This window comes from Drosophila subobscura, chromosome O, assembly GCF_008121235.1.
Source record: "Drosophila subobscura isolate 14011-0131.10 chromosome O, UCBerk_Dsub_1.0, whole genome shotgun sequence".
NCBI classification, from domain to species: domain Eukaryota; kingdom Metazoa; phylum Arthropoda; class Insecta; order Diptera; family Drosophilidae; genus Drosophila; species Drosophila subobscura.
In genome coordinates, this window is record NC_048533.1 from 18,713,490 (window position 1) to 18,737,578 (window position 24,089).

A 24,089-nucleotide genomic window follows, 5' to 3' on the forward strand; every position below is an offset into this window, starting at 1 on the left:
CAGCAGGCAGCGGCAGCTGGCGGCATGTGGCACGCGGCAAATGCAGTCTGGCACTGGCTGGCAGCACGTTTCCATGTTGATGCTGCGCCAAAAATAACAACCGACAACCAGCCAGAGAGACCCAGAGAACCAGCCAGGCAAAGGCACAGCACAGCACAGCGCAGCACAGCATTGGAAACGGCCCTGGTCATGGTCATGGTCGTGGCTATGGCTGTGGCTGTGTGGCTATGAATGGCGCCGTTTTGGGCGTTTTGTTTGACCAAAAACTGCAACTAGTCGGGACGGCACGGGATGGGGCGGGGAATGAACGATGCCAGGCGAAGGTCGTGCAGCCAGAGGAGCTGGCAACGGAATTTCATTAGACAGGCAGACGCAATGCAAATGTCCAGCCAGCTAACCAGCTCCGAGGATAGGATGCGCTAGGCTAGAAAGCGACAACAAGAACGAGAGCGAAAGCGAAAACTCTCCCATAAAGAGGGATGCAGGAGGACGGTCTGCTGGCCGTGGTCGTGGCCATGGCCATGGATTTTAGCTTGTGCTGCGGACAGCGAACATTGTAATCATGTAATCGGGTCTATCATTGCTGGTTAGCTAAGTGGGTAACTGTAATTAGGCTGTTCTTTTGTGCAGGGACAATCAAGTTGTCAACGCAAATTTCAGTTACAAATTAGACAGCTGTCATGGCAGTCGCAGTAGCAGGGAGTGCCAAAAAGTGGACACAACGGAGTTGCGTCTGAGTAATGGAAACTTCACTTACAACTGTGCGGCTCCTGGCTGTTTGGGAAAAACACTTTTAATGCTGTTTAGGCTTTAGTTTTATTGTGTAATTGAACGAACATTCAAGGCTGCTGCCTTTTGTAATGGCACTCCTGAAGCGATCTTGCTGTAAGAACATGTTTGAGTTTTCTTTAAGCACTTCTTTCCCTCCTTCCAAGTATACTTTTCGCTTTATTTATCTAAATGCACTTCGTACATAGGTTTCTTACATAATACTATATGTCTCACTTGCATCAAATATTGGTTCGTATCAAAAATCTCCGTCTACTTAGCCATCTACTTGACAGAGGCTACTTACCCCTGCGCGCACAACTGTACTCCGAAAAGAACAAAGCCACCTAAATGAAGGGCATAGAAAAATGAAGCAAAGTCCACACACACACACACATGCACTCAGGCACACAAAAAATGGGGAAAATGTGAAAAAAATACATCCACACAGACTATGTATGTACGTTCATACATCCATACATGTGTTCATACATCCATACATATGTACGTTAAAAAGTTTGCCCACTCAACGGCAGACGCCATCACGGTGGACGAGGGAGAGGTACGAGGGAGATTGGCAAGCAGAATGTTACTTGGAGGCGCACGTAGACGTGGCCTGGTAGGGGCCGGAGTGATGTGATGTGATGTACATGGAGCATAGAGAGCATAGAGCATGTAGACAACTGGCAACAATAACGGCATTTTCGATGCAGAGCGAAGAGAGCGACGAAGGCAACGGTAGGAGGACCAGCAGCAGCAGCACCAGCTACGGCGACGTTGACGAAAAGGACGTGCAGGATGAGGAGAGTAGTCGCCTGTCGACGAGGAGTTGCCAACAGCCACTTGACACTTCCGTCGTCACATGAATGGAGCCGTAAAAATGCGACGCTGCATTCGTTCCGTTCCGTTCCTTTCCGTTCCCTTCATTCGTTCCACAATTTTTTCTGTTTTCATTATTTTTGTTTCTTTTTTGGCTAGTCAAGGGCGGTGCGGCGCAGGGGACATGTTGGGGCTCTTTTTTATATTTGGGCAGGCATGTGTTGCAGTCGGCAGCAAGTGCAGAAATGAAGCAAATACATTCATGCATAATTTTTATGGCACTTTGAGTGGTGGGACAGGAGCGGGTGACGACTTCCATTTGCATTTGGGATGCCAAAACGTTTTGGAAACACGTTCTGCTCCTCGTTTTTTGTGTATTCACTTAAGTGTGTGCCACCCCAGAGGGATGCGGATACGAAAAAGAGCGGCAGAGAGAGATGGGGAGCGGGACAAGGCAAGTCATTAACGCAAAAACAAAGTGATGATTAGTTGTGGGGGCGGTGCGGAATGGTTTGCATTTGAGTTGAGTATCTGCGGTTCAATGTACGCCAAAAAGTAAATAGGCGCAGTGCACACACAGCCACACACACTGAGGAGAGAGACACCCACACAGATACCCGCTGCTCAGAGCTCAGACAAGCGCCAAGGTAGGTCAGGGAGCGGGCCAAGTGATGAGACCTTTGCACACAACAAACGGGAGAGGGAGGAAAGGCCAGTAGTGTCATGCTGATGAGGCGGTAGCAGGAGTTGCCACTATCAAACAGTGCTCTGAGTTGCACGCACTCGGACGGTGGAACCCAAGCAAACGTGCTACCACTCCTACCTCAGGCGATCCATTGTAATATATTCGAGAATTCTGCTCAAGTTGTATTTTTTTAGGATATTTTATTAAGATATTTTGCAGCCAAAAGGGAGTACTCCAGTCCTTCAGCACTCTTTCGTGTTTTCGGTTATGTTTGACTGATTTCTGTTGAAACTTTGGCGTCTCCTGGCACGCATGAATTACAGTTTTCGAGAAACGAAAGGCCCAACATGATGATGAAAGGCAGGGGAAGGGGTGAAAGGGGTCCACAATTAGCACTTTTCGTACTTGGGATGGTCGTCGACAGGCCCTCAAGTGGTTGCTGCCGCCTCTGCTGCTGCCTACCCACCCCTGATAAGCTGCAGACAGTGATTGCCTTGAGTCAGGCGCTTGAACTCGCCATCTCTCCCGCTCTGTTTCTCTGCCCGGCACTCTCTTAGTCATTCTGCGGTGGCAATTTCTAGCTGCAAATAGTTTTGCGACCTAAAAGTGACAAGCACCCGCTGGTTCGCCGTCTTGCCACCTTCACCGCACCCTCTTCGGCGCGTCCATCTATGTGGTCCTCTGGCAGAATATCATCCAGCCAGGGTTCTTTTTTTTTTGTCGATAACAAAGTTTGCCAACAAAAAACCGCTCATAAAATGAAAAAGTAAAGCCCAAAAGCAAAGCCTATTTACGCACCGCACCGCACCGCATTCCGTCTGCTGTGCCCGTGAGTCTCCAGAACAGAACTGCCACACAGAGTGCATTATAAGATAAACATTTGTTTTCTACTTTTTCATTTGGCAAATAACATGAAAGCGTTGAACTCAACTCGGCTACACAGACCACACAGATGTACGTATGCACATATACTCGTGTACTTATAGAGCACATACTTACATATATCTGAATTTATAGACGGTTGGACAGAGGCGGCCATTGAAGGCGCTACAATACGTTCGATGGAGGGGGTAAGTCAAGACTTGAAACTCGCGCAAATTTCATGGAAATGTTTCAAGGAAGCATGAAGATCGCCTCCCAAAGTTATCCTTTAGAGAACAGTCTGGAAATACTAAAACGATTCTAAGTTTAATCACGTATATAAGCGTATCACATCTTAAACACGCATGCCGCACGAAGAACTTGCCTATCAAAACCTTCCTTCGGATCACACTTCAACGAAATCGAAATTATCACGCGTTCGCGGAAAATAGCCCACCAAGTTACAAGCTTAAACAAAGAAAACCCCCAACACAACAAAAGCCCAGGCAACAACAGCCCAACTCGACGACAGTCAATCAGTCAGTCAGTCAGGCAGGCAGGCAGGCTGGCCGACCGGCCACTCATCGGGTCTGACGAGTCACAAGTGCTGAAAAGTTTATTGCACTATGTTCGTCTGACTTTTGCTATGGCAAATATTGTTTAATAACATTTTTAAAAATAAAATTTACTGATTAAATTTACTGCGACGTCGACGGCTACGGCACAATGGCACATCAACGGCTGCAGTCCTACCCCAAGACGAAAAAATTTGTGTGCCGCCCTGAAGGCGATGCCGCCGTTGACTGCTGACTGTAGACTCTTAATGCTGGACGGGACAGACATATTAGTGGAGTTCTAACAGAGCTAAGCGCCCTAAGCCTCCACAAACAACATCGTAAATAGAACCAGAAGCGCTTCCCGCCTTCCCTGGGTCCAACGCAAGTCCGGAAAGTCGCCCTTGCACATTCCATATTCATCCCCGAGGGACTCCTGAATGGTAGTGTCTATGAAGCCAAAGGGATTCAAACAGTATATGACAAAACGCCAAAACAGTAACATAATAATGCTGGGACTGAAGAGAAGAATCAAACGAATTTTAGATGGTTTTCTTTATGGCTTAACTCACCCCATTGAAAAGCTTTTTCAGGTCCAATTTTGTTCAAAAAAGGTTCAGATTAACTGTTCATATTCTGCTTTACTGAAAGAATTGATATAAAATGGAACGAGCACTAGAATCTTTCAGATAAATTCATCTATGAAAATATTAAACAAAATTAAACAACGAAGGTAAGGGAGTGTCTTGAATGCCTTATGAGCCCTGTGGCTTTAATATTTAAACAGTTCAATGTCTGATTTGGGTTGGTTTGCTTAGAAAAACGATTCTACATACAATATGTAGTCGCGGTTGCCAATGGGAAATGCCATTTGTGAGATCCTTAAATACACTTTTTAACAGTATGGGAAAGCCTACTGGAAGTAGATTTCCGAGAGTTTCCAGATGGAAACAAAAGTAGTCTTTGTGATGACATTTGAAGAACAGCATTGTCGAATGCATAAGTATTAAATCGTCCTAACCCTGGCGTCTACTGCCAGTCTAAATGTATACCTCGATGAAGTCAAAGTAAAAACTTTTCAGTTAAAAAAAAATCTTTTACAATGCAGGTTAAAATTATTCTGATCTTTTTAGCTATTTACGCGGTGAGTGAAATACCATTAATAGTACAAAAAGCACTAATAAAATTAAACTCAAATTGTAGATCGCGCCCATCCATGGGGACTTTGCTCAGGACGCCCTTAAGCGGCACAATGAGATAAGAAAAGGACACGGTTGCCCGGACCTGCAGCTGGACGACGAACTCTCCACCGATTGCCAAGCATATGCCAAGGTATATGCAATTCGACTATAAATCGCAGACAACTAACTGATAGTTTTTGTCACACAGACTCTGTCCGAAAAGGGTAAAATCGAGCCATCGAATGGGGATGGGTATACGGAAAACTTGTGCATAACTATCCTCAAGCCGATAGACTGCTTAGAGAGCTGGTACATGGAGAGGGCCCTACACGATTATTCTGCACCAAGGTTGAACGCGGAAACGGAACACTTCACGGCCATGATCTGGAAATCTTCTACCAAACTGGGCATCGGCCTCGTTACAAAGTGAGTGAATCGATCATTAATATTTAGAAAAAACCTACCAATCACCCTCAACTTCGCAGGGATGATAACAATTATGTTGTGGCGCGGTACAAGCCAAAAGGAAATGTCAAATCGGAATTCAAGGAAAATGTTCCCAGGCCCACGTAAGTATTAAAAAAAAACTTCGAATTAAATCTTATGTTAAATCGATTGATCTTAGGGGCAAGGCGGATCATGCTACGTCATTTAGCTTTGGTGTTCTTGTTCTAGGTTCGGTTTTCATTCAATATTTTTGGATCCCTTAGTAATTATGTTTTGAACTTCACGTAAGCTGCTGTAAAGCATTTGCAGCATTCTAAATTAACAGTGAGTTATTTAATAAAAATTCTTAGGATTTTGGATTTGAAATTTAACGACCGTTAATGGTTGGCTCCGGATTGGAACCGACTCGGCTCGGATCAGCTGGCACCGAAACCGAAACCAGTCACAACTATTTCCCTATATGTACAATTATAGCTATATAACATTTTATAGTTTGTTTCAGTGTGCTAACAGACCTGCCAACGGTTGTAGCTGCTCCCGTTGATTGATTTCCATTGAGAGCCATATTACATCTAACAGCCCCTAGCTGCTTATCGCTCATGTTCTTGTTACTTTAAGCAAACTTTTGCGAATTGTATCTATTTTGGTAGATAAACTGCTTAATATTCTTGCGGACATTTGTATTTAACTAGACATGTAACATTTACATTGGACAGTTAACATTAGTATCAGACTTACTTTAAATTGATATCTGTCAAAAGATTGATGCCATGAAAGTGAAAAAAGGTCTTTCTGACACAAGCTAGCCGAAATAATAGTTGGCGCCTTTAAGTAGGTTTTTTTTGCGGCCATTTAATGAACTTCGACGGAAATTTTATTAACTTTGGCGCCAGTGGGCTCTAAATGGAACAGGGGCGTGTTCGGGCGCCTAAATCAAAGGGGCGCAGAAAACGACCTGTCCCAGTACAGGCTTTGATTTTCATAAATTTTTAATATACGTAGACAATAGAATCAATATGTAATTTATTCTCGACAAATACTCTAGAAAATATCACATAAAAAAACTTTGGAACAATTTGATGACCAGAACACTCAGGATATGGGATCATCAGTGGAAACACTCTTCTTTTGCGTAACCATGAGCAGCGTTGCCCAAGGGCCACAGAGAACGTTGACGACATCGCGGTCTGCATCAACTCCATGTAGAGCTTGGAATGCGTCCAAAAAGTTCTGCTCACACAGTTGCTTGCCCAACTGACCGTGGATGCACCAGCCACTAGCCCATAGCCTCCCACACCGTCGAAGCAGCAAGGTGTGACGAGAGCCGGCGAAGACTTTGAGAGGCTCACAGACGTCTGTGTCTTCATTCCCACTCTCTCTGCTGGAGCAGCAGCAGCAGTCGGGCAGATCGTGCAGCTGAGGTAGGGGATACACGGTGGGCTCCTTCTGCAGGCCATTGGGTTTCATGACGCGCATGCCCAGTTGTCCACTGCAGTTGAGACCCCAAGTGTAGAGATCTCCGAATGCGGATATGGCCGCACTGTGCCATCCGCCGGCAGCAATGCCAGTTATCTACAATTCACGCACGAGTGTCACCAAATGAGATAAGAGGCGAGGACAAGAACTTACTTTGATCCCCGCTAGCGACTCTATTAATTGGGGCGTCTCTTCCACACATAACGCCGCTTGTCCCAGCTGTCCGCGACTTTGGATAAGTAAACCAAACAATCAAAAAGAATATGAATCATCATCAATGGGAATACCTACAGTCCATTTCCCCAGGTGTACACATCGCCGTTTCCATTAAGAAGCAGAGCATGCTCATGGCCACATATCAACTGTTGGACTCGCCACTGGCGATCGGGGAACTGATGCAGGCAGCTGGGAATGGAGTACACCGCATTCTCAGAGCTCACTGCCACATTGATGTTCGTTCCGCAGGCTATGTGCTCGATGCTGGGAGGCGCTGGAGCCTTGACCGCACCGAAAATAGTTCGTTTCGTTGCCGTACTTGGTCGGGGGGGATTTTCCAGTCTAATCGCTTGCAGTGTTGCCTCCAATTTGGGCTGGATTTTGTACAGCTCGCCAGTGCACAGCAGAACCAGGCAGTGCGAGTCGCCAGCGGCCAAGGCTTTTATCTCTCCAGGCGCTTCCACTTTCACGCACTCGCCCGGCTCCGTCTCGAGGAGGCCCCGCAGCCACAACTTCCGGCCCAGGGCATAGGCGGTGTAACGCCAAGCGAACGAGATCGTGCACTGGTTCTTTGTGTTGTTATTGCCGCCGTCGTGCGCACTTATTTCTATAATGAAAGGACTGCTTAGTATACATTTCAATTGAATGAGAGAGCGGGCGCGGCGGCGGCTTTGTTGCCAGTTACAAACCACGAAAACCTGCACTGGCGGCGCACTCGTCGCGGGGGCTGTTTACAAATTCATGCTGGCCAAATGCGTTGAAGCCCGTAAATAGTAACTGTCGCATCTTCTTCCGTTTCGGACGGCTCCACACACGGCCCGACCAGACACAGACCAAAGCCCCAGACCGGGCGGTTGCGTAGCGACGCTTTTGGCCCGCTCTTGTTGCTGCTGCTGTTGTTGTTGGTTGGTGGAGCGTTGAGAGAATTGTTGAGCAGTTGGTGCCTGGCGTTGAACCTGAAATGTTGTGTTTGGTGGTGGTTTTTCTCTATCAGTTTTCCTCCTAATCCAAAAGACACGTTCAGGAGCGCCCGCACTGCGCGCCGCCTTATCGTACAAAATCTCCGGCACAGATAGTGACGAGCTGTTGCCGCCTGCAGATCGAGCAAGATGGTAAGTAGGTTATGCACTTCCCGATGGACACTTTCGTGGCGTAATAGCCAATTACAAATTTTTATTAAGTAATTTTTCCTGAAAATCTAATTCTGTTTGTTGTCGCCGATCGTGTTGCCATGGATACATAAGTAAAAGCTGCGTTGCCCAGCACTAGTCGCTCGGTGCTCTTTTCCAGCACTGCTCTGTGCTTTTGGCGCCCTGCTCACAATTCAAAAATTTTAAATGAAAACTCATAATATTTTAATAATCTAGGGTCTGCTTTCGCTGTTACGCAAACTGAGACCGAATCCGGAAAAGGAGGCACGAATTCTGCTCCTTGGCCTGGACAATGCGGGCAAGACCACGATTCTGAAGCAACTGGCGTCGGAGGATATAACAACGGTTCGTATGAAAAAGAAACAGAAGCGTTTCTGTTTTTCCCCAAAAATAAGGAGTGAACCCCTGCAGGTAACACCCACGGCCGGGTTCAACATCAAGTCCGTGGCAGCCGATGGCTTCAAGCTCAATGTATGGGACATCGGCGGCCAGTGGAAGATTCGGCCCTATTGGAAGAATTACTTTGCCAATACCGATGTTCTGGTGAGTCCGCACGAAGATAACAATCTTGTAATCCATCTAAAAACACTCCTGTACCCCTTTGGCAGATCTATGTAATTGACTGCACGGATCGCGCACGTCTGCCGGAGGCTGGCAGCGAACTGTTTGAGCTCCTGATGGACAATCGCCTGAAGCAGGTGCCCCTGCTGGTGTTTGCCAACAAGCAGGACATGCCCGATGCCATGACTGCCTCCGAGGTGGCGGAGAAAATGAGTTTGGTTCAGCTGCAGGGGCGCACATGGGAGATCAAGGCCTGCACGGCGGTCAATGCCACGGGACTGAAGGAGGGCATGGACTGGGTGTGCAGGAACATGAAGAAATAATCCAAGCAATCCTTTGCGTTGTGTGCTACTCTCTATGTTAAGGCTCGACTCATAAATATACGTACATCTAGTAAATATTCAGTTTTACTTCTACTTCTAAATAAAATAAGAACTCAATGTGCTTGTCGCTCATTCGCAAGTTTCGGCCCAAAAGGGAGAGCGATGCCTGTCTACTTGTCTTGGGTCTGGACAATGCTGGCAAATCCTCACTGACTGCCCGCCTAGCTGACAAACTTTGTGACGGTGTAAGCTGTTTGTGTACAATCCGAAGTAAATATTATCTTTATAATTTATCTTACAGCAAGTGGCTGCATCTCTGGTGCCCACTGAGCTGCACCTTGAAGTCAAAGGCAACAAAATACAAATGTTTGATCTAAGCGGACAGCTGAAGGACCGAGTTCTATGGGCCAACTACTATCAGCATGTGATGGCTTTGGTAGGACGTTTACTCTGCTTGATTGATCCCATTTAAAAGAGAGATCCATTATCAGATCTTTGTCATCGACAGCAAGGATGCAGCGCGGCTGAGCGAGGCTCTTTGTGTGCTCTGCGATGTGCTGCTGGATGAGCGACTGCAGCAGATTCCACTGCTAATTGTGGCCAACAAACGGGATGCTTTGGGCGCCCTTTGCAGCCGCTCCGTGGTCGACCTGTTGGGTCTGAGCCGCTTGGAGGGACGAGAGTGGAGTATAGTCGAGTGCTCGGTGAGGACAGGCAGCGGCATTGAGGACATTATCGAATGGATTGCCAAGAACACACAAAAGTGATCGAATGAGCTGTAATTGAGTTGTAAATTTGAAATGTAGATTAACAAAGAAGAGGGCAAGGTGCCCCTGGCATATAGTAGGTAATTGTAATAGTTGCCAATCAATCGGTAGAGATTATCGTTAGAGACTGACAAAGTCTCCTCCTCCTCCACACCCCATTTTGTCAGTGCAAAATCAACTTACCTTGGCCAAGGCCAGTGAACTTTCTTATCAAAGTTTAGAAGCCAACTGAGACGTGCACAGATTGCAGGCTTGAGACTGCGACTGCGACAGCCGCTGAGGCCCTTGCCAAATGGACACATGAAAGGGTCGGTCAGCGGTTTTGGTAGCTGATAAGGCCTATAAAACCTGAGCAACTCAGTGGCTCAGGAATCAAATACTCAGTTTCATTCGTTCAACGCAATGCGCTTTCTGCTCTTCTTAGTGATCGCCACAGTGCTGGCACTGGGCCAGGCACGCACCCTGCGCGAATCGAGTGAGTCGCGAGAGTCGCAGGAGGCGAGTCCCAGCTGGTCGCACAGACACTCCTCGGTGTGGCCCTGCGACGTGGCCGATCATCCGCAGTCCTATGTGCTGATGCACAAGGTGGAGAAGCGTCTGGATCGCATCGACAACGAGCAACTCAGAAAGCGGATTGTGGAGTACGTGACGGATCAGCTGCGGCAGTGCAAGTCGCACAACCAAATGGATGAACACTGCGTGAAGCGGTCCATTGGCTACGCCATGTCCTTCATCAACCACCAGAAAGAACAGGCGAAACGTTTGTGAAATTCTTAAAAAATATACAAAGAAAATAAATGCAAACACACAGAACACAATTGAACAAGTGAAAACAATCAGAAAGCTGCCTCATTCGGCTGCAGTTGCGGCGGCAGCGTGGACCTCTCGAACTTCATCAGTTCGGCCTCCATTCGCTCCTTCTCCAAGCGGGCAAACTTGCTGCCCAGATAGAGCTGCTCCTTGTAGCGATTCCTGCGCTTCTCGTCCAGATTGTATCTCCTCAGCAGATCACGCTTGTCCGTGATGGACATGGTGATGTCCTGACAGTCCCGAGACGGCTGGAAGAAGGTCCACGATCCAAATATCGTATCCACGCAGCCGCAGTTGCGGCAGTAGCCCACAAAGTTGACAATTTGATTGGATTTCAGCTTGCGGAATGCCAGCGAGATGGGTCCCCCCAACTCGCTCAACGATTGCCCCGAAACATCCCAGTCGGTGAGGTTCTCGAAGATCGCATGGGTACGCGGCGGCACAATTTCCTGCACACTGACATTGAGCGTCAGGCCGCCGTGCAGGTGCTCCTCCTTCCTGGCATCAGACTTGTCCTTCAGCTGGGATTGGTTTATCTTCACGCACTGTCGCCGCGACTTGTCTCCTTTGGGATTGTAACAGTTGGGCTTCGACTCTCCCTCGCGCAGCTTGCCCTTCTTGGGTGTTCGAATGTTGATCCGCACGCCCGCATGCAGGGACTCCCAGGAACCATTTATGTCGCAAGGTGCAGCTATGGAGGAGCGCATTAAATTGTGCTGAAATTAGTGGAGAAGTGCTGCCAAACCATCTGCATCGGCAAAGCAACAGGGCAGATCCGGAAGCTCCTCCTTTTCACTGAAGCTCGAGCTGTTGCACTTCAGCTCCTGCATTGTCTCCAGGCGCTGCAGAATCTTGTCCAGTACTGGCGCTATGTTGGATGATTCCTGTCCCAAGGTGTGCTCATGTTTCGAAGACACATTCTTTGTTGGCTCCTGTGATGGTTGGTCCTCCTGCGTTGGCGGATCTGCTACAATATTCTCCTTCATCTGTGGCTGATGCTGCTGTGGCGGCTGCACAGTTGTTTGTGGCACAAACTGCTGCGTTTTCCGCACTGTATTCAGTGGCACATTCATCAGCTGTCCAACTGCAAAGAGAGCATCAAAGATTGTGGGGGAAAACCTTTACCGAAACTACAACCACTTACCCAGCTGTCCCTGCACAGGACCATATTCTGTGGGCATTCGTTCTGTAGCTGTAGCCATAGGACGTGGACTCGAACCGACAAGCCGCTGGGCCAACTCCAGTGGAGACATATTCATTTGACTGGCCATATTGTCCATCACATTGCCCCCGATCTGCGGCATGGAGCCCGCTTGATTCATTAGCGCCTCGGGGAAGGGCACTGGGGCAGGAGCTCCGGGAGCTGGCAGCGGGTAGAGATAATTGGGCACATTCCGCTTGCACATTGCACTGGCAAATTCCGCTCCTTTATCCAACACATCCTTCCACCAATCCTGCTTGCTCTGCAGGCTCTGCTTGAGGTGCAGCATCTGCCTTTGGTACTCAACGAAGAGATTGTAGAACGGCGCCTTCTTGATCGCCTTCAAGCCATCGATAATCACATTGGCATCCAGCGCCGGAGCAGACTCAACTTCCGCTGGGGCAGGCTGCGTTTTGAGCTTCACTTTGGAGTCTCTCTCATCGCTGTCCAGGAGCTTGAGTTTCTTCTTAATGTCGTGAAGCCTCCTCATGCTTTCTGCCTTCAACTTTTGTGGCTCTCTGCTGTGCTCCGGCTTGATCAGTGGGACCTCATTCCAGATGAGTTGACGATTCTTGGACTTCGGCAAGTAGTAGGGCTTGAGGCCGCCGTTCAACTGATTCTCCTTGCTCATCTTGAGGAACGTCTCCAAGGCACTCGCGTATTGGGTTTCCGCTGCTGGAAGTTTCTTCAGTTTGATCAATTTCCTGGTGTGTTCTGGTCCTTCTCCTGTACTTGTGGACTCACGCGCAAACTTCTCTCCACTGAGCGCTTGATTGAATATTTGCAGATAATCGTCATAGAGGCCACCCAGCTGGTCAATCGGTCGACTCCTCTTCAAGTCTTTGAGGATATTCTTGAAGTGTGTCGCAACCCTCTGCGGATCCACGTCATCGAGTAGCTCGTTGAGGGTCTGTTCACTTGTGGCAAGACCAACCAACAGGGAGCTGTTGCTGCTCAACTTTGTCTCCATTCCAGCGCTGATTCTCTTCGCCAATTCGCTTACCAAATCGTTCTGCTCGAGCTGCTCGAGGGCATCCATTAATCGAGTCACAGCGCTGAGCCCAAGCGATCCAGATTTGGCTAGCGTCTCCCTCAGTGATGTGGAGAGCTTTGGGTTTAGCCTTGGGGTTGAAACAGCACTTGGCTGTAGCCGCAAGGCTTTGGCATGGTCCTCAGCCTCCTGTTTATGCGTCGCCTTTGCTGTGGAGTTGATGGCTGCGTGTTCGTTGTTCATTTTTAATATCAACATTCCACTGATTGGCGGCTTCTTCTCGTTGGCTGCTTCTTCTCTGTCTTCCTTTGAAATTCGATCAAAGTACTTCCATGAATGCTCCAGTGACTGCTCGTCCATGGCTGCGTCCTTGCCTTCCTCCTCCCTTACCTCTTCTTCAGCTCTCAGTCGATCACGATAGGCATCGTAGAGCAGTTGGGTATGCAGCCGGCGGGCAGCACTATTGCGGCTCATCCTTCCACTCCTTGTGGCGGTCTCCTGCTGATTCATCTTTTGGCTGTTTGCTGCAGCGACGACTGATAGCAGTAGGCAACAGATGACACAGACTAGACGCTGCCGCTCACTCCATGCAGACATTTCATAATTTATAATACAAAATATACAATTAAATCAGTTTTCCGCGGAGAATCAACACAGGAGCTTCGTTAGTTTCCGTTTCTCAGTGCGCATAAATATTTCCTTTATTATTTAACATATGATCAGGCCAGTGACATATTAACAAAATCTGAGACGGAAAAGTATCAGCCTCTTAGATGGGGGACTGGAAAAAGTAGAAATTAAAAACTTGGCTGACTTTATACAAAATATTCTCTCAAGTTTTTATTTGAATAAACTTTTCCCCTTTTCTTATAAAACATTTACAAATTTTGTAACCATCTGTGACCGATCTCTGACTGAGCCACAAGCCACGGGGGACATTTATGCCACTTGCGGTTCGTCTCTGCTCTCCATCTGAGGTTGTACTTTGCTTTCCGGCTTGGGCTGTGGCTTGCCAATATTCTGTATGTGTTCAGTGATCTCCATGTAGGGATAGTACACGCTGACGTGTGGCTTGAAGGACTCCTTGATCACCTGCGGGGACGTCCAACGCAGGAGAGCGTGCGGACTGCCCAATTTGTCGCTGGTGCCCGTCATGTGGCCGGCTCCAAAGGGCTGCCTGGCCACCATGGCGCCAGTGGACTTGTCGTTGACATTCAGATTTCCCACATTAAACTTGAAGACCCTGTAGGCCTCATCGATGAAATCAGCGTCGCTGGCAAAGACAGAGCCGATGGGGCCGTGATTTATTTCGGCCACCTTGGCCATGGTCTGCGGCAACTCCTCGTCCGCATAGACATGAACGCAGAGAATGGGCCCCAGGAGTTCCTCCCTGCAGATGCGATCGTTGAGGTCGTGCACCTGCACAATGGTGGGGTCCACGTAGTAGCCCTGCTTCCGGCTGCACGTGCCGCCGGTGAGGAGCTCGCAGTCGGGATTCAGCCCGATGTACCGCAGCCACATGTAGATGCGATTGTAGGCCTGCCTGTTGATCAGCGCCGAGTAGAAGCACTCACAGTAGGTGGCTTTGCTGACAAAGAGCTGGGAGCTGATCTCCAGCAGTGGCTTCTTGATGTGCGACTCCCACAGCGACTGGGGCACGTACAGCATCGAGCAGGAGGAGCACTTCTGGCCCGCATACTCGAAGGCCGCCCGGATGGTGCAAGCCACCGCTGTCTCTGGATCGGCAGAGGAGTGCACAAAGTGAAAGTTCTTGCCGCCAGAGTCACCCACCAGCCGTGGATAGTTCTCGTAGACATTTATGTTGTTGGCCACCAGCTGCCACAGCACCTTCAGCACTCCCGCGGTGCCCGTAAAGTGAATCCCGGCCAGCTTGGAGTGCTGCGTGACAGCCGCGGCAAAGGTCGTCTCCTCCGACGGAATAAAGTTGACCACACCATCGGGCAGCCCAGCGTCGCGCATGGCCTGGAACACGTACCAGTTGGACAGAATGGCCGAGTCCGAGGGCTTCCACATCACCGCGTTGCCCATCAGGGCCGGCGTAAAGGCCAAGTTGGCCGCAATGCTGGTGTAGTTGAAGGGACTGATTGCAGCCACGAATCCGGTCAAGCCACGCAGTCGCATGTAGTTGCGCTGCGTGACGGGGAAGTCGTTGATGGGCTCATAGCTGGCCACGTCGCGCAGGAAGGCGGGACTGATGCGCATAAAATCGACGAGTTCGGCCACATCCATCTCCGCCTGCCGCAGCGTCTTTCCCTGGCCGAGCATTGTGGCGGCGACAATGTCGAAGCGGTATTTGGTGGCTATCATCTCAGCCGCCCTTTGCCAGATGTACATCCGCTCACTCAACTGTGTCCTGTCCCATCGCTCCTGCGCCTCCACTGTCTTCTCTATGGCCATTTCCAGCATCCCGTGAGACGCGTGGCCATATCGAGCTATGGGCCTCTTGATGTTGTACGGCAAGACCTGCAGCAGCTCGTTCCGCACCTTATGCTCCTCGCCATCGATCACAATGGGCACGTGCTTCACTGAGGACAGAATTTTTTGCAGCGACGACTCCAGTTCCTTGCGTTCACTTGAACCATTCTCGTAATCGAGCAGCTTCTCGTTGGCAATGGGCACCGGATCGAAGTGTTCTACCAAGCGAGCACGGTCGGATTTGCTTCTATTACTAGCATTCGCCAGCACACTAAGGAGGAAAAGAAATTAAACAATGAGACGGACTTTGAATTTTGAATATCCAACGAGAGTTCCCTGTTCAATTGAGTCAGTTTCGGTTCTGTTGAGCCATAACTGATTCATTTGTTAGTTTTCTTTAATATCCCAAGTACATTTACCCATACCTATAGGAAGCTTTTAAAATCATCCATTTTGTGGAGAACTGTTTTATCAATTGGATAAAATTATATTACAAGAGCTTTGATCCCTTGGTGGCTGGTAATATTAAACAGAATATCAAAATCGAGCATTATGAACGGTCTGTGTTTCTTTGGTATATTGTTTGGTACTGTGGTATATTTCTGCGGGTCATACCAAATCTCGACTCATATTTACGTTGCATAATGAGCTCCAATTCGATTTTAAAAACAAACATAAACAATCCAGTATAAACCCTTTTCAGATTAATTTTGGAGCGTGCAATGCATCTTACCCGCGTTTTATTAAAGCCCCGTGCCTCGGAAGTGTTGACCGCATACTTGAAGCAATGCAAAGAGCCGCCTTGGACATCATATTTCGTCAAGGTAAGGGAATGCGTTCCTCAGGCAATCCCAATGACACTGTCTTCTGCGCTGCAATTTCAGTTCAGAGATGTCACCAACGATCAGCGTGGAATGTCGCACTTTAATTGGACTCTGGACACGGGCACCAACTACCACATACTGAGAACCGGCTGCTATCCCTATATGAAGTACCACTGCAGCAGGCGCGAGGTGCAGGATCTGTCGCTCGAGGACAAGTTCTTCCGTGTGCTGAAAGTGATCAATCTGGGTGAGTGGTGGAGGCTACCATACAATGGACATGGTTAATATGAACACCCAACCGTCTCGCAGGCTTACCTATGCTCTTCTATGGACTGGCTGCCATTCGCTTAATTAGCCACACAGAGATCGTGCACGTCAGCGAGACGGTAAAGGTGCCAATCTATTTTCTATATGCCGAGGATAAGGGGGCTCGGTTTTAATTTTGAATCCAAATGGGAAATGAAAACATTTGACAACTGGGCTGCTTAGAGCAGCAGCAACCTTTACCTCTCTCTCTTATATTAAGTTTTAAATAACAAAACAAAACGGAACGAAACAATAATTTTAGTTTCTGCAGTCGGGCGGATGATTCTCGCACGTCTCATCGTAGTTGTCCAGGAGCAGTGCCTTCAGCGAGGCCTCAAACTGCGTGAGTGAGCAGGGAACATCACAATTGGGTATGCTCAGCTCCTTGGGGAACTTGTCGTCGCTGTTGTAGTAGTACACCAACTGCAGAATAGACACATGAAAACCAATCGACTACCAAATTTCCCTGCACAAACAAACCTTCACTTCGAAGTCGCCGTCACTAAAGTATTTGCTGTGATGCAGCTCAAAGGCCAAGGCGGATGCGTACTCCGGCAGCTTGGCCGTCTGATCCAGTATCCCCAGCGAGTTCATCACATTCACCAGCGTGACATCGTGGCCGGCATATAGGAATATCTTTCGATCCGGACTCAAGTTCTTCTTGCGTTTGTTTTGCATTTTGTTGAGTATATCAGTGAGGAAGGCGCCGCCCTTGATGCGCTTCATCAGATTGGATTCTGTGAACAAAGCATAGCTGCGCTCGGCCAGCGGTCGTATCTCCTCTGGATATATATTCTCGGTCCAATCGGGCAGCACCAGACCGGCCTCCTCCTCCGTCTTCAGTGTGCCATACAGAAGCTCCACATCCAACACATTCGAAATGTTCTGCAAGTTGAATTAAACAATTATCTTCTGGGATCTTCAGGCTATCGGGAGTGATTGTCTCACCTTGCCTGTGTTCTTTGTGAGCAGCTTGTACAGCTCCTTGTTGTCCTCGTTCAGTTTCTGCAGTTCTGGTGTGGGCGATTTGTAGAGCTTCTGCAATATGGTGTCATATTTGAGGCAGGGTTTTTTCTGGGCCAGCAGCTGCAGGGGGAAATAATGGACTGTGTGAGTTGCACATTTTGGAGTAGTTTATTGGGTTGCGGAACTTACAATGTCATCGTTGCGAGATAATGTATTTACAGCCACTGGCTGCCAGGGTATGGGCAGCACATTATTGTTCTCCAGCGGTGGCATGAAACCGGCCAAGACGCTTTGGGCGCTCATCTAAAAGATAACCGCCAACTGATTAGGTTTACCGCATCTGATGGGTTACCTTTCTTGACGCACCACACAGCGTTCCGCGGCAGAGCTGAGTACGTGCACCTGCTGCTGTGTGTAGAGGCTGTTTGGGGGAAACAGGCGATAGTAGCGCATCCGCAGATTCTTGCCCAGATTGTACGCCTGCAGGCTGCCCCTCTGTGGATAAAGATTGGGTCTGAGATGAGCGGACGGTCTTTCCTCCTACTAATGCGCCACTGACTCACCGGTGTGAGGGCGCCAATGCCACCCTGCCAGTCGTGCGCTGCATGCGGATCATGCGGATAAAAGCCACTCGGATTCTTGGCGCCGTGACGAAACAGCTGTGAAGAGAGGGAGAAGGAGAGAACGCGTTAGCACCAAAGTCGAAAGTTATTTGTCGGCTGGAGCAGCTCACAATGGAGATCATGCGTAGATTTCGCAAGCCCTGCTCGTCGTTGCTGTCCCCAAACACAAAGTATGCCATCATCACAAAGCACAGGGCGCTGCCCAGCACGATGACCGAGATTTTGGTGCCCCGTCGCGATTTGCAGTCGAGCTGCACCATGATTAGTTCTGCACTGTGCTGCTCGTGCTGCACTCGCTCGGCAAACGGCCTATACGAATCTTTCAGATTTGCGGCCTAAAAATAGTTTTTTTTTTTGTTTATTTTATAAAGTGTTTTTGCAGCACCAGCACAGCCACTCGATCAAAACAAACAAACGTCCGACAGCAACAAAAGCCCCAAAACAACTGAGCAGCTGACAGCAGGCAGCTCCACAAAACTACCGCAGATAGAGAGAGAGAGAGAGACGGCGAGCGAGCCCCAGCAGAGCTGAGAGAATGGGGGCCGTGGCGTCGACAGACATGTGCGAGTAATGAAATTAGGTGCTCGAAAAGCTTTAAAGAAGAGCTGAGAGGAGTGCGCAGAGTCGACTAGCTGATGCCCTGCATTTTGTTGAGAAATCTATATTTGATGAATGTTTTTGGTCACGAGATATGGATCACTCCTTTAAATTGCAACTATAAATATAAATAAAACAATGCCTTGCCAGGGTACATTATAAACAAGCAAAGGTTCAATTTTGTCAACGTCTTTAGCTACGGCGTTTCCTCTTTGCGCTCGTCTTGGTCGTCCTCCGATGAGGTGGGCTCCTCCACCAGATAGCCCTCCTCAGCCTGGTAGATTCTTTTGCGTTTGTCAGGCGCCTGCTCAGCTGCTGGCTGCTGGTGCTCCGATTCCTCTTGTGCGGACCTGCCATTACGCTGTGTTGAGTCGTCTGTGGAGTTATCCTCCTCCGGCATGGACATCAAGTGATAAAACCGAATCTGCTCCACTGGATGCTCCTGGCTGTAGGCATAGACCGCCTGGGAATACGTTGGCACCGGCACTGGTACTGGCACAGGCACAGGCACAGCCACATGTTGCTGAATCGGATTGAGAACCGCATAGATGAGGCCGCTGCTCAGATTTTGTGGTGTGGGAAAGGCCATTTGGGACTGAAGATCGGACAGATAGTTGATCACACCGAGGGGTGTGGCCACGTAGGTGGCCGTGCTGCTGTCTGGCACCAGCCAGGACATTTCATCGTAGTTGGGCAGATAGGCGCTAACCGTTGGTGTGGCGGATGTGGCCAATGGATAGGAGTAAGTGCCCGGCGATAGGTAGTAGTCCTGAAGTTGCTGATTCAAACCAGACATGCTTTCTGATTGATTTTGCTTCTTGCAGAGTGGCTTGCCCAGACCTGAAGGGAGTATGGATATCAGCATTGGATGGTGGAATCAGCAAGCGACACTCACAAACAAAGAACAACAAATCACACACAGGACTCAAGCGATTGCTGAAGGATCAGTGTGCAGCGCAAAACCTATTCTTGGTCTTCGGAAAGACGAGACAAATTTTGAATTTCATACGAAAATAATTTGAGTGGTAATTTTGAACTGTGTGTAATATTATTCAGCAGCAATCAAACATAAACAAGCAACTAAATTATCGCAAATGAAGCTACAATCCCAGGCCAGTCGATCTACACAAAGAAAACTCCGTGTAAGTTGTAGGTAAAACACTTAATTTGGCACATTTAATCTAGAAATCTAATCGTAGAACTAAGGACAGTCTTCACTCGTAATCGTAATAAGCGTATAGCAGCTTGCCCCGGGTCAGTGGATCAGTTGCCACCCAGCACACATCGCTCCGTGTCCAGCTCCTCGTCCGAGCTCATGCGCTGGCAGTCGCCGTGGCCGGAGCAGCGCTTGTACACCAGAAAGCTGCACCAGACGGTCAGCGGCAGCAGAGCCAGGCCCAAGGGCATGAGGAAGAGCAGCAGAAACTCGCGCGGGTCACTGCCAGCGACACCTTCATCGCTGTTGTCGTAGTCGTTCCAGTACTCCTCCTCCTGCTCCTCAGCGGGCAGCACCTCCAAAAAGGCCTCGCGGATCTTGTGGCCGCGGTAGCTGATGGCCGCGCAGGCATAGTGTCCGGCATCCCTCAGTCGCACGCCGTCAAGGATCAGCTTGCTGAGATAGATCTGCGGTGCGATCAGCATCTCCGAGCCCGTGGACAGCGGCTCATAAGTGCGTCCATTGTAGCGTACGATGTGGGCACTGAAATTGGAGGCAGGCGATGCGGAGGGCGGGGAACCCACGAAGGTGTGCCGCCTGAACCATTTGATTGTTGGATGCTCCTCGCTGTGCACTCTGCACTGGAACACCACGCGGCTGCCCAGCGCGGCGGTCTTGTTGCTGGGATACGAATCCATGAACTCGGGAGCAGCCAGTGAAGTGTCTAACGAAAGCAGAGAGAATCGATAGAGAGCTGTAACTGCACACGGGGGAGATGATTTCTTACTCTTCACATCCAGCTGGTAGGTGCGCACCAGCTGCACATCCACTGACTGCGCCTTGTCCCACACATCCGGATTGATTCTGCACTTGTAGAGGCCAGAATAGCGATCTGTAACATTCCGCAGCCAGAGCTCCGGCCGGCACAGACTTGGCTCGCAGGGCAGGGCTGTCCAGTCGTCGGCTGACTCGGGCTGATAGCAATTATTGTCGCTGCATTGCTGCGGGAATAAGTAAGCAGTAAATGCAGATATCTGTGGATATTTTCAAGTGTTATAACTACCTTAAAGTACCAATGTATCTGGATGTCGGCCAGCTTGCTCTCGTCCAGCAGACCCTTCAGATTGCACTGCAGCTTCACATCATAGCCGGCACGCTGCTGTATCAGTTCTGTGTTCTCTGCAGAGGAAGGGAAAACAGTCCAATCAATTCAATGCCAAAATGTTTGTTTACCATTTGGACAGCAATTGATAGGCGAAACAGCGGCACGCCACGGTATCTTATCAACTGCTGTTCGTTCTCTCTCTCAAAAAAGAAAACGATTAATAATCTGAGCCTTTTTGTGGAATGAAAACGGAAACGTGCAATGGCAAAGAGTTGAGCTGTGGAAGTCCACAGTTTTCGGTTAGGTTAATGCAATTGGTTACAGATCGATGGGTTAAGTTTCAATTTTGAATATAGAGATTTGTGCAGGTCCAAGAAACTACCAGGAATAAAAGCAACAGAAATGCTTCGCCAGGTATTTAGGAATAACTCACAAATCGATTTAAGATCAATTCTACCCACAGTATTGAGTACATTCCACTTGAAATCCGCTTACAAAATGTTTCAGCCAGCTGTCAACTTACCTGTGTAATCCACAAAGTATCCCTGAGCTTGTGGCCAGCCACAGATGTAAAGTAGTATCAAAAGTCGAATGTGGCTAGACCACAGCTGGCATCTCTGTCTAATCAACGGATCCATTTCCAATCAGCATATCCGAGACATTGCCAGCCACCAGATATGTACATTGATTGGTTAGCTTTGTGGCCTGTAATGGGAGAATATTTATTTCCAGCGAGTGATCGATTTTTATTTAATTTCTCAGCAAGCACTCGACACTCGACGAAATTTGTATTTATTTATATGTCTGCATTTCCCACTGGCTCGAACATATTTTTCACACATTTTATTGTGCGCTGCGCTGTCGGCGATGAGTGTAAAAATTTCCTTTTGTTTATTTACTTGGCCATTTGTGGCGAAGGGGCTGCGGGTGCTCCACATTGGAGCACACACACACAAATCCTTGGCTCTATGTATATAAATTATCAGAAATTTTGCTTTCCATTTATTAATAAATAAATAGTGAGTGGCCATTTATGCAACAATAAATCATTGCCAGCAGCGATAATGCTCGTTTATCAATTCTGGACTTGGGCTACCAGAAGAACTTTGGGGGCACAAGAAAGGGCTGGAAGGGCTGTTGCAATTGTTAGCATTTGGAAGAGGAAAAGTAACTCCCTAAGCATGAGGAAAACGTTCGTAACGAATCGAATGAACGCCAACTAAATATTCCCGCAACATTTCAAGTAATTCTTGGATCTCCAACCAACAAACGCCCATGGAATTCTAATGGAATTAATAATACATTCATGCAGAGTCGCAGGGAGTACACTTTGGTGAATTGAATCTAAGTGGAATGTCACGGACAAATCATTTCCGAATCACTTTAGCCGGAGAGCCCATAAAACACATTTGATTCGATGGGCGTTTTGTTTATGCTTTTCGTGTTGTTTTTCCACAAAATCGCGGGGAGCGATCCCCCGATCAGCGATCGAAGCCCATTGCGATGGAGATTTATCTGTGTTGCTCCCACTTGATTGGCACTCGACTCAATTGATTTATACGATATCATTTATTAGGTGAAAAGTTGATTGCCTAATAGACAATTTGTTTACGGGCGGAAAACAAGCAAAAGTTGAATCAAAATAAAACAAATTTAGCACTCACTGTGGACAGAGCTCCGCACACAATCATCAGCGGCTGGCCAACTGACACAATGGTTTCATATTTGAGTGAAGTACGTCAAAGTGGAGGGCGTACTGCTGATATGGCGGTTTTTTCTATATTTTTTCCCTTTTTTTGATAGAACTATTCGCGTCTCTGGTTACCTAATGCCACACAAACTTCGATTGGCCTTTAAGACGTTGGCGAATTTTTGCGTATCGTTTCCCGAGATCTTCTGCTGACACCGCGCAAATGTATGTTTTCCGTCTATTCGTTGTTGTTATTTGCTGGCGATCTCCTGTGGCAGTTGTTATTGTTATTGTCGGTAAATAATGTAGAGCCACATCGATCTCCCCGACGATCGTTTTGTTTTCCGCTTTCCGTATTCCCGTGCGCGTCCGTACGTGTGGCTGGCTATCAACAAACTACCAAACTACTGTAATACACGAATCGAACAAGTGTTACCCCTCGGGAGGCGAGGCGAGGCGAGGCGAGGCTAGGCGATCGTCTGCCTTCGTTACCGTTTGGCATTGATACAGTGCAAGTGGTCTATGGGCCGTGGGCCGTGGGCTATGGGCTATGGGAACCACAGAATAAATGTGTTTTATAAGCAGTTTTGCTTATCGCATATCAATATCAATGCGTAAATATACAGTAGTCGATGGAGTGCACCGATATGGGCTATGGCCACACCACCTATGTACACACACACTCCACACATACACACTCCACACATAAGCGAACCCGCACCCGCATTCGTTGTGGGAGAGATTAGACTGCGGCAGAGCCGTTAAGCTTTATCGCGCTAGTGAGAAGCCCCAAATTTGTCTAACCCCATCGAACCCGAACCGCAGTAGAGATTCCCGGACTGGGCTGGGGGGTGCCATGTAAATTTCCCATGTGCCCATCCGTCGGATATTTATATAGCTCTTGTGGGCTCATCAGAAGGTTTATCATATCGGCACCGGCCACCGTGCACGAACTGCGGTCCGTTCGATTGCCATGGGGACTTATCAGAGCAGCTTATCAACGCACAATAAATAGAGCGGGAGCCGAGCGGCAGCCAAGCGGCAGCCTGACGGCAAGCCAAACCGAAACGAACCGCACCGGACCGATGGCGTCTATAGATTGCTGCCAATGGCGACAACAATGCCACCAATTTGACCAGCTCCATTCATCGAACGTTCGCTCGCGCGACAAATCCCAAGTTAATGCCCAATGGTCTAGTCAACAAAAGCCCCTAGGTCCCAAAACAGAAAATTTGATATCTCCCCCTCTATGCAATGGCCATTGAAACTGTATAAAGAAGTATTATAAATAGATCTCAAGTATGTGGTTGTGATTTTATCACAGTCTGGTGACTTTAGGTGAAGCTTAGTGAACATAACATGTAGAACATTGTACAATGTCTGATTACTAAAGGAGTACTGGTCAAAATAGGGCGGGAGATTAAAGTATTACTTAAAAGCTGATGGCTATGAAACGTGTGGCTAACGTGTTGGTATACAGTGTTCAATCTCGCTGTTAAGACACTGTACATGCTGGCCATGAGACTATTCCAGCTGACTGCAAAGCCACTTTTAAAATGCAGTTTTGAAACCATT

The 24,089-nt window shown here is 48.3% G+C and overlaps 11 protein-coding genes across 15 annotated transcripts; 5 read left to right on the top strand and 6 right to left on the bottom strand.

Annotated features, from left to right (window-relative positions):
• Positions 1-3,741: 3,741 nt before the first annotated feature.
• LOC117899698 (RCC1 domain-containing protein 1) lies at positions 3,742-19,040 on the bottom strand. Of its 4 annotated transcripts, XM_034809903.1 has the most exons (6): positions 18,764-19,039; positions 7,697-7,909; positions 7,083-7,614; positions 6,945-7,020; positions 6,457-6,887; positions 6,385-6,417 (listed from the first exon to the last, which is right to left on the bottom strand). In XM_034809903.1, the coding sequence occupies exons 1-6, from the start codon at positions 18,918-18,920 to the stop codon at positions 6,408-6,410; spliced, it is 1,419 nt and encodes a 472-aa protein (XP_034665794.1). In that variant the 5' UTR covers positions 18,921-19,039; the 3' UTR covers positions 6,385-6,407. The 4 variants fall into 4 exon arrangements, with proteins under 4 accessions (XP_034665796.1, XP_034665794.1, XP_034665793.1 ...); XM_034809902.1 differs by having other exon boundaries at positions 6,393-6,887; XM_034809904.1 differs by lacking the exon at positions 6,385-6,417 and having other exon boundaries at positions 6,545-6,856; positions 6,934-7,020; positions 18,764-19,040.
• On the bottom strand, positions 3,992-4,279 carry LOC117899708. The gene is made up of 2 exons (XM_034809915.1): positions 4,260-4,279; positions 3,992-4,205 (listed from the first exon to the last, which is right to left on the bottom strand). The coding sequence occupies exons 1-2, from the start codon at positions 4,262-4,264 to the stop codon at positions 4,007-4,009; spliced, it is 204 nt and encodes a 67-aa protein (XP_034665806.1). The 5' UTR covers positions 4,265-4,279; the 3' UTR covers positions 3,992-4,006.
• Positions 4,714-5,614, top strand: LOC117899703 (Golgi-associated plant pathogenesis-related protein 1-like). Its single transcript, XM_034809910.1, has 5 exons — positions 4,714-4,831; positions 4,891-5,019; positions 5,077-5,294; positions 5,354-5,437; positions 5,494-5,614. The coding sequence occupies exons 1-5, from the start codon at positions 4,790-4,792 to the stop codon at positions 5,576-5,578; spliced, it is 558 nt and encodes a 185-aa protein (XP_034665801.1). The 5' UTR covers positions 4,714-4,789; the 3' UTR covers positions 5,579-5,614.
• On the top strand, positions 7,864-9,100 carry LOC117899701 (ADP-ribosylation factor-like protein 3). Of its 2 annotated transcripts, XM_034809909.1 has the most exons (4): positions 7,885-8,119; positions 8,375-8,503; positions 8,570-8,701; positions 8,767-9,094. In XM_034809909.1, exons 1-4 carry the CDS (start codon positions 8,117-8,119, stop codon positions 9,040-9,042), a joined length of 540 nt encoding a protein of 179 aa, XP_034665800.1. In that variant the 5' UTR covers positions 7,885-8,116; the 3' UTR covers positions 9,043-9,094. The 2 variants fall into 2 exon arrangements, with proteins under 2 accessions (XP_034665799.1, XP_034665800.1); XM_034809908.1 differs by having other exon boundaries at positions 7,864-8,119; positions 8,375-8,701; positions 8,767-9,100.
• On the top strand, positions 9,131-9,893 carry LOC117899704 (ADP-ribosylation factor-like protein 3). The gene is made up of 3 exons (XM_034809911.1): positions 9,131-9,287; positions 9,344-9,478; positions 9,534-9,893. Exons 1-3 carry the CDS (start codon positions 9,159-9,161, stop codon positions 9,807-9,809), a joined length of 540 nt encoding a protein of 179 aa, XP_034665802.1. The 5' UTR covers positions 9,131-9,158; the 3' UTR covers positions 9,810-9,893.
• LOC117899706 lies at positions 10,181-10,590 on the top strand. The gene has a single exon (XM_034809914.1). It carries the CDS (start codon positions 10,212-10,214, stop codon positions 10,575-10,577), a length of 366 nt encoding a protein of 121 aa, XP_034665805.1. The 5' UTR covers positions 10,181-10,211; the 3' UTR covers positions 10,578-10,590.
• LOC117899696 lies at positions 10,631-13,459 on the bottom strand. Its single transcript, XM_034809899.1, has 3 exons — positions 11,764-13,459; positions 11,365-11,703; positions 10,631-11,310 (listed from the first exon to the last, which is right to left on the bottom strand). Exons 1-3 carry the CDS (start codon positions 13,406-13,408, stop codon positions 10,646-10,648), a joined length of 2,649 nt encoding a protein of 882 aa, XP_034665790.1. The 5' UTR covers positions 13,409-13,459; the 3' UTR covers positions 10,631-10,645.
• LOC117899697 (delta-1-pyrroline-5-carboxylate dehydrogenase, mitochondrial) lies at positions 13,728-16,113 on the bottom strand. Its single transcript, XM_034809900.1, has 2 exons — positions 15,981-16,113; positions 13,728-15,518 (listed from the first exon to the last, which is right to left on the bottom strand). The coding sequence occupies exons 1-2, from the start codon at positions 16,058-16,060 to the stop codon at positions 13,751-13,753; spliced, it is 1,848 nt and encodes a 615-aa protein (XP_034665791.1). The 5' UTR covers positions 16,061-16,113; the 3' UTR covers positions 13,728-13,750.
• On the top strand, positions 16,117-16,556 carry LOC117899705 (uncharacterized protein C15orf61 homolog). Its single transcript, XM_034809912.1, has 2 exons — positions 16,117-16,318; positions 16,381-16,556. The coding sequence occupies exons 1-2, from the start codon at positions 16,162-16,164 to the stop codon at positions 16,509-16,511; spliced, it is 288 nt and encodes a 95-aa protein (XP_034665803.1). The 5' UTR covers positions 16,117-16,161; the 3' UTR covers positions 16,512-16,556.
• Positions 16,544-18,363, bottom strand: LOC117899699 (lysosomal acid phosphatase). Its single transcript, XM_034809906.1, has 7 exons — positions 18,077-18,363; positions 17,907-18,002; positions 17,710-17,838; positions 17,533-17,646; positions 17,326-17,463; positions 16,858-17,262; positions 16,544-16,800 (listed from the first exon to the last, which is right to left on the bottom strand). Exons 1-7 carry the CDS (start codon positions 18,224-18,226, stop codon positions 16,636-16,638), a joined length of 1,197 nt encoding a protein of 398 aa, XP_034665797.1. The 5' UTR covers positions 18,227-18,363; the 3' UTR covers positions 16,544-16,635.
• A 670-nt stretch (positions 19,041-19,710) lies between the features above and the next one.
• Positions 19,711-22,914, bottom strand: LOC117899700 (cell adhesion molecule-related/down-regulated by oncogenes). Its single transcript, XM_034809907.1, has 5 exons — positions 22,489-22,914; positions 21,348-21,529; positions 20,783-20,898; positions 20,507-20,720; positions 19,711-20,443 (listed from the first exon to the last, which is right to left on the bottom strand). The coding sequence occupies exons 2-5, from the start codon at positions 21,460-21,462 to the stop codon at positions 19,827-19,829; spliced, it is 1,062 nt and encodes a 353-aa protein (XP_034665798.1). The 5' UTR covers positions 21,463-21,529; positions 22,489-22,914; the 3' UTR covers positions 19,711-19,826.
• Between the last annotated feature and the right edge of the window lie 1,175 nt (positions 22,915-24,089).

Excerpts from the sequence above, each read along its gene's own strand:
- LOC117899703 (XM_034809910.1), top strand. The coding sequence starts at position 4,790 with ATGCAGGTTAAAATTATTCTGATCTTTTTAGCTATTTACGCG. Across the intron at positions 5,295-5,353 it reads GGCATCGGCCTCGTTACAAA|GGATGATAACAATTATGTTG; the intron begins GTGAGTGAATCG and ends TCAACTTCGCAG. Across the intron at positions 5,438-5,493 it reads GAAAATGTTCCCAGGCCCAC|GGGCAAGGCGGATCATGCTA; the intron begins GTAAGTATTAAA and ends GATTGATCTTAG.
- LOC117899701 (XM_034809908.1), top strand. Across the intron at positions 8,702-8,766 it reads TTGCCAATACCGATGTTCTG|ATCTATGTAATTGACTGCAC; the intron begins GTGAGTCCGCAC and ends CCCCTTTGGCAG.
- LOC117899704 (XM_034809911.1), top strand. The coding sequence starts at position 9,159 with ATGTGCTTGTCGCTCATTCGCAAGTTTCGGCCCAAAAGGGAGAGCGAT. Across the intron at positions 9,288-9,343 it reads CTGACAAACTTTGTGACGGT|CAAGTGGCTGCATCTCTGGT; the intron begins GTAAGCTGTTTG and ends TTTATCTTACAG. Across the intron at positions 9,479-9,533 it reads ATCAGCATGTGATGGCTTTG|ATCTTTGTCATCGACAGCAA; the intron begins GTAGGACGTTTA and ends ATCCATTATCAG.
- LOC117899706 (XM_034809914.1), top strand. The coding sequence starts at position 10,212 with ATGCGCTTTCTGCTCTTCTTAGTGATCGCCACAGTGCTGGCACTGGGC.
- LOC117899696 (XM_034809899.1), bottom strand. The coding sequence starts at position 13,408 with ATGTCTGCATGGAGTGAGCGGCAGCGTCTAGTCTGTGTCATCTGTTGC. Across the intron at positions 11,704-11,763 it reads TCCTGTGCAGGGACAGCTGG|TTGGACAGCTGATGAATGTG; the intron begins GTAAGTGGTTGT and ends CTCTCTTTGCAG. Across the intron at positions 11,311-11,364 it reads TTGCTTTGCCGATGCAGATG|CTGCACCTTGCGACATAAAT; the intron begins GTTTGGCAGCAC and ends GCTCCTCCATAG.
- LOC117899697 (XM_034809900.1), bottom strand. The coding sequence starts at position 16,060 with ATGATGTCCAAGGCGGCTCTTTGCATTGCTTCAAGTATGCGGTCAACA. Across the intron at positions 15,519-15,980 it reads GGGGCTTTAATAAAACGCGG|TGTGCTGGCGAATGCTAGTA; the intron begins GTAAGATGCATT and ends TTTCCTCCTTAG.
- LOC117899705 (XM_034809912.1), top strand. The coding sequence starts at position 16,162 with ATGTCGCACTTTAATTGGACTCTGGACACGGGCACCAACTACCACATA. Across the intron at positions 16,319-16,380 it reads GCTGAAAGTGATCAATCTGG|GCTTACCTATGCTCTTCTAT; the intron begins GTGAGTGGTGGA and ends ACCGTCTCGCAG.
- LOC117899699 (XM_034809906.1), bottom strand. The coding sequence starts at position 18,226 with ATGGTGCAGCTCGACTGCAAATCGCGACGGGGCACCAAAATCTCGGTC. Across the intron at positions 17,647-17,709 it reads CTGCCGCGGAACGCTGTGTG|ATGAGCGCCCAAAGCGTCTT; the intron begins GTGCGTCAAGAA and ends GTTATCTTTTAG. Across the intron at positions 17,464-17,532 it reads TATCTCGCAACGATGACATT|CTGCTGGCCCAGAAAAAACC; the intron begins GTAAGTTCCGCA and ends TTCCCCCTGCAG.
- LOC117899698 (XM_034809902.1), bottom strand. The coding sequence starts at position 18,920 with ATGGCAGGTCCGCACAAGAGGAATCGGAGCACCAGCAGCCAGCAGCTG. Across the intron at positions 7,910-18,763 it reads GAGCGCAAAGAGGAAACGCC|CAACAACAGCAGCAGCAACA; the intron begins GTAGCTAAAGAC and ends TCCACCAACCAA. Across the intron at positions 7,615-7,696 it reads CGCCAGTGCAGGTTTTCGTG|AAATAAGTGCGCACGACGGC; the intron begins GTTTGTAACTGG and ends CTTTCATTATAG.
- LOC117899700 (XM_034809907.1), bottom strand. The coding sequence starts at position 21,462 with ATGGATCCGTTGATTAGACAGAGATGCCAGCTGTGGTCTAGCCACATT. Across the intron at positions 20,899-21,347 it reads ATACTTTGTGGATTACACAG|AGAACACAGAACTGATACAG; the intron begins GTAAGTTGACAG and ends CTTCCTCTGCAG. Across the intron at positions 20,721-20,782 it reads AGATACATTGGTACTTTAAG|CAATGCAGCGACAATAATTG; the intron begins GTAGTTATAACA and ends TTATTCCCGCAG.